General features: G+C 43.2%; 1 protein-coding gene across 1 annotated transcript in view; it reads right to left on the reverse strand.

Annotated features, from left to right (window-relative positions):
• CAT (catalase) overlaps positions 1–11540 on the reverse strand; it is a 37632-nt gene extending 26092 nt beyond the window's left edge. The window contains exon 1 of the mRNA XM_021685354.1: positions 11335–11540. Coding sequence (XP_021541029.1) covers positions 11335–11400 — 66 coding nt within the window. The 5' untranslated portion in view covers positions 11401–11540. The remainder of the gene's footprint in view (positions 1–11334) is intronic.

An 11540-nucleotide genomic window follows, 5' to 3' on the forward strand; every position in this document is an offset into this window, starting at 1 on the left:
AGGTGATATAATTATAGGTCATTTTAATTTTCTTTAGATTTCTATTTTCTTTCCTAAAGTAATTTTTAAGTCAGAAGGTCGTTGCCTACATCTAATCAAATATCAGAAGTTTTTCAAATTATCTATATTTTGTATTGACTTAATGAAGGCAATGTGATACACCCTCATGTCATAAAGTTCCTAAAAACATTTTTTAAGGTCTTATTTTATTTATTTCAGAGAGAGAGAGAGAGAAAGCGCGTGTGCACATGAGTGGAAGGGACAGAGGGAGAGGGAGAAGCAGACTCCCTACTGAGCAGGGAGCCCAACTCAGGGCCCCATACCAGGACACTGGGATCATGACCTGAGCCAAAGGCAGACACCTAACCAACATCATCACACAGGCGCCCCCCTAAAAACATTTTTAATGAAGGTACTATATCACCACAAGTGTCCACTTCTAATCACTTTTCTTTTTTTTTTTTTAAAGATTTTATTTATTTATTTGAGAGAGAGAATGAGATAGAGAGAGCACGAGAGGGAGGAGGGTCAGAGGGAGAAGCAGACTCCCTGCTGAGCAGGGAGCCGGATGCAGGACTCGATCCTGGGACTCGATCCTGGGACTCCAGGATCATGACCTGAGCCGAAGGCAGTCGCTTAACCAACTGAGCCACCCAGGCGCCCTCTAATCACTTTTCTAATTACTTTCTAAAAACTCCCTAAACTATGCTTAATTTTCACTTGCCCATGTGAATTTAAAAACATGAAATTTTCATTTGGAGTTACCACATCTTCAGCTTAAAATGACTGCATATAAAACAAAGAAGCGTATGATAGATATGTAATCATTTTTTTATTCTTATGTTAATCCCCATACATTACATCATTAGTTTTAGATGAAGTGTTCCATGATTCATTGTTTGTGCATAACACCCAGTGCTCCATGCAGAATGTGCCCTCCTCAATACCCACCACCAGGCTAACCCATGATATGTAATCATTTTTATGAGGAAAGTCCCTAAATAAGATTCCTCTTCTCCACATTCCTTCTTCAGAGAAATAATTACAACTGAGAGGGAAAATTCTTCAGAGAACGTGCCACTGTTGAGCACAGGCTCTTAAACAAATATTAATTACCAGAGTTCATCAATGATAACATACACAATTTTTTAATAGTTTAAGGTCTTTAAAACTGGGGTATGTCTTACCATCTGTGGCATCTTAGCCACGAGTCCTCGTTTGGACAGGCAGGGTTTTCTCCTTCTGAGTAGTGTATAAGACACTGGTACATTTCACAGGGCGTGGCGTCTCAGACTCAATGAAATAGGATGTTCGCTCAAGGCTGGGAAAGCAAGGTCTTAAAATCTGCTATATTTTCAAAAGCAGCTATATTTAGTGTGTAAATTCCTTTGTCAAGATTGATACACCAAAACTACGGCCACTAAATGCTGACCGAAGAGGGGCAGGAGCGGAGGAATGTGTGTGTGCCCGTGACCATGAGGGAGCCGGACGTGGAAGAGGGACAGGGTGAGATAGAAGAGACCAAGGACAGAGCATTCACAAGGAAAGGGAAGAGGCAGCGAAGGAGAAAGAACTCATGAGGAGGCAGGGAAGAAACAGAAGCCTATCATGGACTCGCAACTCCGGGACAGAGATTTCGGGACAGAAGCCAACAGAGGTACTTGCTGCACAAAGACCAATGGAATTGAGGACTGAAAAGAGGCTTCTGGTCTTGGAAACCTGGGGCCTCTGGTGACCAGTCCCATGACAGTTTCAATAGTAAATAAAATCACAAAACGAGAGAGAGCCAGCCACTGAACACTACTGAGAGTGTGACTTGAACCAAGGAAAAGATGACTCTGACAGGGAGCATCTGAGGTCCTGTAATAAAGGATTCTGACCAGTGTCCGACTTTAAATCTGTGACACTGGAGGTGTAAGTTACAGTGAGCAGGCCAAGGAATGCGGAGGAGGGAAGGAAGCAGAGGTTATGAATGCAGTGTCTCTAGAACAGCAGTGAGAAAAGGAAGGGAGGAGAGGTGGTGCCTCAGCAAGAAGGCAGTGAGCACCCTGTGTCCAATTCCACAGTCAGCGCCACGAACCGAACACTGCGATCAACCCCACTCTAAATACAATGTTTTCGTTCTGGTTTAGGGCAAACTTGTAGCAATCTCCAGCATTTCGAATACTTCTGAACTAGTAAGTGGAGAGCAGTCAAAACCAGCCCTCTGGGGCTACAAACAACCACAAAAATAGCCAGAACGGAAGACTTGGAAGAGGATGCCTGATTAGGTGAGTCCAGTCAGGTGAAGCTACTGCCAGCACCAGCTGAGAAGGACAGAGGGTCAGGAGGGGATGAAAGGAGAGAAGAAGGGGAAACAAAAAGCCCACAAACAGTGGGGCCAGCAGCCGCCCGACAAGGCTGAGGGCAGCAACAGGGCAGCAGGCTTTATACGGATGATAGGGGGGAAAGAGCTGGAGGGAACAATAAGTCTGAGCCTGTCTGCAGGTCAAGGACACAAAAAGCAGCCGTAGGCACCTGGGTCACATTAGAAGCTCAACCATCCCAACATGGACCCCTCATGGTGCCATCCAGAGGGTGCAGCATTAAGAACAAGGGTCCCTCAGGCACCCTCAGTTCAACACTCACTCATTCATTCCACCGGCATTGTCCCTGTCCCCCCCACCCCGCCCCCACGCCTGTCCCCACGGACCATAGAGGCTGCCTGGCAAGAGGAATCTCTATGTTCCGCACAAACAACAGGACAGGGGGCCCCTGCAGGTCAGTGAGTGCGGTAACCCAGAACACAGCCACGCCCCGCAGCCTGTGCGCCTGGTTCTTGCAAGCAACAGACCAAAGAAACAACATCCCAGGATGCCAGCTCTGGGCTTTCTCTAGTAATAGGACAGAGGGTGGCCATTTCTGGTTCCAAGCTAACCAAGAAGGACAGAGGATCAATGCAATTGACAGAACTGTACAGAATTCCTAATTTCCCTTCGTAACTACCATTTCTGAAGCACCTGCCATATGCGAGGCTTTATCCTACCTACCTTTACATAAGTCACCTCACTTAAGCCTCCAATAATCAGTGAGAGACATGTTATTACTCTCATTTAATGGGTGATGCTGTATGATAGGAGAATTTAAGTGATTTTACACAGATTTCAATGTTGGGGCACCGGTCTACTTGTTATATATAACAAGTATGATGGGCAAAGAGATATCTTCCCACTTGCAGACTATTATGTTGTTGTTGTTGTTGTTGTTGTTGTTTTTAAACTCAGATCACTTTAGAACTAGAATTTTTTAATGAAAGAAAAGCTTTTCATTGCTGGAGAATTCTAAGAACTCTCTCTCTCATGAAAAGCGGCATTTGTACCTGTTAAGATATTTACATCTTTCTGGCTGACAACTATCCATGACATTCACACATGCTTCTCCTGAACCAAAAGAACAAAATATTTATAATTCCCTATTTGCTTCACTGTTTTTCCTCTCCAGATAGTGTACTTGTTTTACATCTATATCCCTGACACCTGACACGATGCTGTTATCAACCAGTACACAAAAAAAGGCTTGTGTGGGATTCCTGGGTGGCTTCATAGGTTAAGCATCCGACTCTTGATTTCGGCTCAGGTCATGATCTCAGGGTCATGGGACTGAGCCCCACTTTGGGCTCTGTGCTTGGTACAGAGTCCACTTATCCCTCTCCCTCAGCTCCTCTCCTCTCTCTCTCTCTGTCTCAAATAAATAAGTAAAATCTTTTTTAAAATGCTTGGATTCAACATGTGAATAAATTAAACTATGGACCAACACAAAATGGCCAAGAAAGATTATTTCTAAGTAGGAGAAGGAAGCAACAAAAGTCTATCCCTCTCCCTACACCTCCCCTTCCAAAAATAAATGGGAAATACTTGAATTTATAACTTCAAATTCTGATCAAACATCTTTAGACAAATGTTATGAAAACTGCTGCAGAAATTGGCAAAGAAGGACTTTGGCTTGGCTAAAACTGACACCATGATTAAAAGCAGGAACTCAAAGTAAAATTCCATTTTGGCTTTGCTCTTTCTAATTTTTGGCTGGAGTCTGATAAAATATTCTATCAAGAGTTTCCATTTATTAGTGCCCTCTGCTTACAGAAGTTCTAAGAACTTACTAAACATCATTCTTCCATTTTTTAATTGACAAAGATTGGTAATACAGCCCATCCCTAACTTTCAATCCCAAAGGAGTCATAATGACAGCTTCTCATTCTCAGAGATCAACACAGAATATACCTGATATTTTCTAGTAAATTATTGCTTAACACTCTATATTTATTCAATAAAGATTCATCAAATACCTGCAATGTGCACACCTATGTACAGAAAACCAAAGACTGTCCTGGCCCTCAAATTTTTTGGGGGGAAAGGGGAGAAACTGGAGCGCTCCAGGCCTCCTGGCCCATTCCAAGGGACTGGGCAATTTGGGAAAAGAACCTAGGCCTGCACAGGGCCCCCACCCTTCTCCCCTTTGGAAGCCAGTGGCCACAGGCAGTACACATCCTGCTCTCCCAGGGGTAGGCCTGGTAATCTCCACTGCCTAAATGCAAGAGCTAAATTCAACACAGGGATGTGATTTCAGCAAGCCCTCTTGGCCAAAACTCCTAAGCCACATTCTCCAATCAAGCCTCTACCAGTAATAAAAGTAACACTTGGAACTCACTCATCCCGCTGACTCTTGATTCAGCTTGGGTATGGAATGTGTGTGTGAGAGGTCTTACTTACTAGACGTTCTCAAACCTCAGAACAACAACAACAGCTCAGTATGTAGGCATTGTTCTAAACTCTACTTGGGTTATCGCATTTAATCCATCTGTCTAAAGTAAGTACTAGTATAATCCCCGTTATACAGAGAAGGAAACTGAGGCACAGAGAAGTTATGCAACTTGCTCCAGGTCACCCACCTAGAAAAGGTCAGAATCAGAATTTGAACTCAAGCAAATTGGCTCAAGAACCCAAACTCTTAATCACAACACTACAGCATTTCTTAAAACAACAGAGCTAACATGTCCTGTATGCATTCTATGTGCTGGGTAATTACATATATTAATTAACACACATGTATTACATAAATGAGTCCTCAACAATCCTTCAAGGTAAGGAGAATTATTATCCCATTTTTAATATGGAGAAACCAAGGGGGAGGGAGGTGAAGTAACCTGCCCAGCAGTCAAGCCACAATTTGAATCCTGCCTATAAAGTCTAACCCTTCAGTTCTTCACTAAACCACTATAAACTGTGTTTATAACCACCAGAAGATAAAGAAAAACGTAAAAGACATATCAACTGGCGCAATGTATGAGCCTTATTCAGATCTGGGTTTGAACAAAGCATTAAAAAGCAGACAGAGAGAAAGAAAGATGTGCCAAGGGTCCCCAAGATCACCCACCTTCAGGTGATTCCCCAGGAGGAGTCATGGGACTCAGCCCAGTCATACTCAGGCTCTAATTTATTATAGCACTTTAATACAAAGCAAAACCCCAGCAAGGAGAAAGGCACATGGAGTGAAGTCCAGAGGAAACCAGTGTAAGCTTCCAGGGTCCTCTCCCAGGGCAGGTCACACGGGACACGCTTAATCCCCCACCGAGATGTGGCAACACCTGTGAAATGTTGTCTAGCAGGGCAGCTCATTAGAGACTCAGCACACAGGGTTCATATAAGGAGCTGATGGTGGAGGTGCCCTCTGGCTCCCAGCAGGAAAGCAGGGGTTCAGTAAATACCACATTGTTTGCATGGCTCCGGCACAGTCAGCCACTCTTAGCAGCTCAGGTCGGGGAGCCTTCCCGAAATCCAACTTCCAGACGCCAGCCAGGGGCCACCCTTGCGAGTAGGCCTTTCTAAAGACAGTCATCTCAGGTCTGTAGGTGAACTTTTTTCTGCACAATCAGGGAAAGTGAACACCCTGACTGGCTGAGTGACAATGGTATTCTTAAAGAGTCCTTATTTTTTGGAGATAAAGGCACTTGGGAGGTTCATTACACGACCCTCTACTTCAGTTCTGGTTTGAAATTTTCCATAATATGAAGCTTCAGGGTTTTTTTTTTTTTTTTACACCAAGAATCAAGGAGAAATGTCTAAGAAATAAGGAAGAAGGTAAAGGAAGAGAAAGGGCAGGCTGCATCAATAACTCTAACAAGTGAGTGCTCATTCTGACCACACTCCATACTGAATTCTTTCCCTATAGCCACCCATTCGGTCAAGACAAAGAGCAGAATTCAGCACTGCACACAAAATACACACTAGGCAACCGACCAGAAGGTTAATACTGGCTCCTGCCCAAAGAGGGCTTATCATCACTAGAAAATGTGGAAAACCCTAACTACCACATAGGCCATTTAATACTAAATTCCAGATGTAGTCTGATGGGCTTTTTTTTTTTAATTAACCTTAAGACATTCTAAGCATCAGAAGGTACCCTACCTTAATTAAGCCACATCATACCAGGGCGATTCACAAGGTCAAAATACATGAAGTGATAACACTGGGAAATGTTTCTGATTGCCTTAATGACCAAAAACTATGCTTCCTGGGCTACACACAGAGACTTCATCACTGGGATGCACTTTGTCCTATAAGCAGACTTCATCATGGTTAAGCCACCGGTGCCTTATATAAGTCAATGCCAGTAGGTCATTCTAAGCTCAAGAAGACTGATTTTCATTCTATTTTACTCATTGTCTAAGTTATCCTGTACCCTCCACCTACGGTATGGCCACTCAAAAATATATTAAATAACATATCATGGAAAACGTGAAATCTTTTCAAAAAGGGTAAGAAAAAAAAATCAAGCCTTTTTTTTTTTAAGTATAATTAACATACACATACAACATATTGATTCCACAATTCTGTGCATTACTCAATGCTTACCATGGTAAGTGTAGTCACCATCTGTTACAACGTTACTATAATATTCAAACTGTGTTCTTAATAAAGAACACAAATGGATCCCGTTGGTACTAAATAAGGTATACTGAAAGCTTCTAAACAGGCCATTTCAGCAGTGTCCTAACTGCTACCAGATCTGCAACTTTTATGGCCTTAGACTAACAACAGGTCCCTGAGCAAGGGACAATAAGATCTATCAGGCACGCAAAGAATTGCCTGTCCATGCTGTTGCACTGAGTGCGGGAAGGGAGGGGGAGCAAATGACACAAGAAAATAAAAAAAAATCCCAGAGACAGAACTAGTGGGTGGTTTTAATTCCAGCAAAAAATAAAATAAAAGTTGCCTTTTACAAGGAAGATGTCAGACTCAAAGTCATATGGGGGCTGGATCTCTGAACACACACAGACTGAACACACCTCCTCCTTCACCCAATGGGAAATGTTTGTTTTTCAAGCCAGGCTGTTTTATATTAGTATGTGTAATAGTCAAAGTGTCACAACAATTGCTAATGTTTTGGGTTTTTTTTCTCTCTCTCTTCTTGGTGAGTTATCAAGCCTTCCAGCAAGAAATGGTCAAAACATTGCTATTGGTTTTCAATCATTAGCAAACATTTAGAATAATCCTATCAAAAATAAAACCTTAAAATAAAAATAAAAACTAAAGAGGCACCGGGGTGGCTCAGTTGGTTGAGCATCTGACTCTTGATCTCAGCTCAGGTCCTGATCTCAGGGTTGTGAGTTTGGGCCCCGTGTTGGGCTCCACACTGGTTGGAGCCTACTTACAAAAAAAAAAAGAAAAGAAAAGAAAAAAATAAAAAACCGGAGAGTGGGAGGATGTTGATACAGAGCTGCCCACTTACACAGAGGCATTTGCCAAGTACAGGGAGATTAAAAAAAAAAAAAAAAACCATACACACACACACATACACACACATCATCCATTATTATCATAATTTTCTAAGAGAAAGAATATTTTAATGTCAGAAAGTAAAAATGACATAATCTTTAAAAAAAGATTTTATCTGTTTGCCCATCACCACATCACCAGAAATGGCTAAACAGATTTTCACATGGAACGTATGGTTTGGATAACATAGTAAGTTGGCTACCTGGACAAGGGTAGACTGCATTTCCCAGCTGCCCTCACTGGTAGGCAGGCCACTGAAGCTAATGTAGCCAATGGAAGATGAGTAGAAGTGACCTACTCCACTTAGAGCCTGGTCCCTAAACCTCCCACATATCCTCCTCCATGCTCTTAACCTTCTATGGCTGGACAGTGATGCCCAGGGCAACCTTTAAAGCTAAGTGTAGTCAAAGGGGGAGCCTCTGTCTGCCTGGAACCCTCCCTCAATAACTGTGGGCCATAGGGTACTCACCCCAAACCACTTTGGCCCATCATGTAAAGAGAGAAATAAATTTCTATTATGCTTATACCATTACACATTTCGGAATTATTACAGCAATTAGCCCACATATAATTTCAAATATGAGCTATGGATCAATAATAAAAAGACAGTCTAGGTTTTTAAAGGACAAAAGACTTAAACAGCTATGTCAAAAGAACATACACCAGTGGTCAATAAGCACATGAAAAGACGCTCAGTTCTCACTGGTCATCAGAACAATGCAAATTAGAACCACAATGAGACATCACTTCATACCCACAAGAATGGCTAAAATTAAAAGACTGGCAACACCAAAGTTGACAGAATGTGGAGCAACTGGAACTCTCATACACAGTTGACGGAAGTGTAAAATGGTATAAATGCTTTGGAAAAAGGCTTTAGCAGTTTCTCATAAAATATTCACTTACCCTATGACCCAACAATTCTACTGCAGGTATTTCCTAAGAGAAATGAAAGCATATGTGCACAAAAATATTTGTTTAAGACTTTTCATTGCAGCTGTATTCATAACAGCCAAACAATGGAAATAGCCCACATGCTCAGCAACAGGATATACAAATGGTGCTGTATTCATCCAATGGAATACTACTCAGCAATAAAAATAACAGACTACTGATACAAACAACATCATGAATAAATCTTAAAACATTTTTTTCTTTTTTTAATCTTGAAATATTTTTGCTGAATGAAAGAAGTGTTAACACACAAAAGTACATAAGCCAATGGTTAAAAAGAAATCAAAATGGCTGTTGCCTGGGGCAAGATTGCAAGGGCTGCAGTAAATCACTGGGAAACAGCATGAGGGGACTTTCCAGGGTAACAATAATTGTCTATGTATCTTGATGAGGGAATAGGATTCACAGGTGTATATGTTTATCAAAATATCATGCAATGGTACACTTAATATTTGTATATTTCACAGTACATATTACCTTAAACACATAAACATTGAACTCTCTTTTGCATGCCTAGTGTTTAGGGGTGAAGCCTACTGATGTCCACAGTCTACTCTAAAATGTACCCACAAGAAAGGGGGAGGTTAATGGATATACAAAGGGATGGACAAACAGAATAACATGTAATGTAAGATACATAGCAAAATGTGGTGAATATATAAGTATACACTGCATGAGTCCCTCAACTTTTCTGAATGTTTGAAATTTTCCATAAAAAGCATTGGAAAATTATAAAACGTAAGGGACATATGCAAAATTCCCTTTGGAGGATCAGGGGGAGGAGGTCACCTCAAAGAAATAAGCAGTTTTCACCAAGAGCAGCTAAAAGTGAAGAACAACAAGACATTAAAGTGACTGCCAATCAGGACCATGTACACAGTGCACAGACATGCCATAGGCAGAGGAGACAACAGTATTTCAACTATGAGCCCCCCATTATAGATGTGTTCTCATGAGCCAGATGTTTCACACATGGGCGACCATGTAGGGTAAATCGCCACTAGTGTTGTAATGATTTAACAACAGTTAATGATTCTCAAAATTAAGAGGCAAGCTAGTCTCAGAACAAAGTGGGGGGGGGGGTCCTTTAAAAATGAATAAATTGTGCTTTATGAAAAACTTATTACATTGTCCATATTTTTCTCAGTTCACAGAGTATCATGAAAACTTCAATGTGAATCAGGATTTAGCAACCACTAGATGTAGAAAGAATCCTGCTCCCCAGCAGCTAAGTTCTAATCTTGACTCTGCCACTAACTAGCTGCCTGTCCTTAATAAGACTCTAAGTCTCTCTGGTTCACTTTAGGAACTCATGAAAAACTGAACTACCCTCCTGGCATATAATAAAGGACAAAACAAGAAGAGAGATGTGCCAGGCCCTTAGAGGGGCATAACCTTCTCAAGAGCAGGGAATTATAAAGCAATCCATGGGCACTTAGCATTAATACTCCCGTTCATGAATACTAACCCAGTTTTGAGAAAGAGCACTGAGATGAGAAAAGGCATGGCTCTAGCCCTCTCTCTGCCATGGGAAATGGCCAAGTCTCTCAAGACTCTCTGGACCAATATGACCAGAGAAGACTCAGATCAGAAGCACTCCCAACTAATCCAACCTGCTCAAAGATGTTCTTTGAGACTCTGCGCCCCTGGACACTGGCCAGGAATGCCTCACCCACCACCACGGAGCTGAACTCCTTTCTCATCTTCAAAGTTCTTGTTCAGATATCACGTGCTTTGGGAAGCTTTCCAGCCAAGTCCCGTCACTCCCTTGACACTTTACAAATAACCTGTATTAGAGCCCTCACCGCGCCGTATGGTAATCATTTATCTGTGTTGTCTCCCTGACTAGACTTGCAGCTTCTCTAGGCTCTAGTTCTTGCCTCACTGGCATTTGTACACCTTGTCTCAGCACAGTGACTAGCACAGGCAGGCACTCAAAGAATACGTGTGAATAAACGCATTAACCAATCCCTAATGTCGCTTCTAGCTCTAAAATGTTAGGCATGGTGTTTTTAAATGCAAATGAAATCATGGCCGTAAAAATTCTTTATTTCGTCGTTGAGTGCCGCACGCACGGGGCATCTGGTATTGTGACTGCTGTTGGGGATATCGAGATGATAAAGCACGATCCCTGCCCCCACAGCACCCCGCAAATATGGAAGCTTGTAGTTATTGCGGGAGCTAGGTCAAGGCGAGAGCCCCGTTCCCATTTCCCCCCCTCACTTCCTTTCTTGCAGCTGTAGCTCTCTGCCTCTTTCCCCACGAGCCTTCATTCCTCCCTCAAACTGCGACCTCTGTCCCAGCTGGCAAAACTGCAAAACTCGGAGCCAATCACCCACGCCCTGCGGCCAACGACAAAACCTGCAGGCGTGCCCCCCAGAACCCTCGCCTCTCCTCCCGCGAATGGAACAGTCCACCGGGACTGAAAAGCAGCGCCCACCCTGGCCCGTGATCAGTGGTACAGCCCCCCGCAACGCCGCTGCGCAGGCGAAGCCGGGGCCGTTACTTGCCGACGCCCAGCTCTCTGCGAAAGCCTTCGGGCCGGCTCGGGGGACGCAGGCTATACCTGCGCGGCCCGCTGCTCCTTCCAGAACTTCATCTGGTCGCTGGCTGGATCCCGGCTATCCGCCATGGCGTGCGACTGGCTTCGCAGAACGTAGCAAGCAGCCTCGGCTGACACGTCTGCACCCTCAGCCGACGCACCCCTCTACCGCCGCGCGACTGAAGTAGGCGACTTCAGACTCCGCCAGTCAGCTCCGCCCCTCTTGTCCC

The sequence above is a fragment of the Neomonachus schauinslandi genome, chromosome 11, assembly GCF_002201575.2.
Source record: "Neomonachus schauinslandi chromosome 11, ASM220157v2, whole genome shotgun sequence".
In the NCBI taxonomy this organism is placed as follows: Eukaryota; Metazoa; Chordata; class Mammalia; order Carnivora; family Phocidae; genus Neomonachus; species Neomonachus schauinslandi.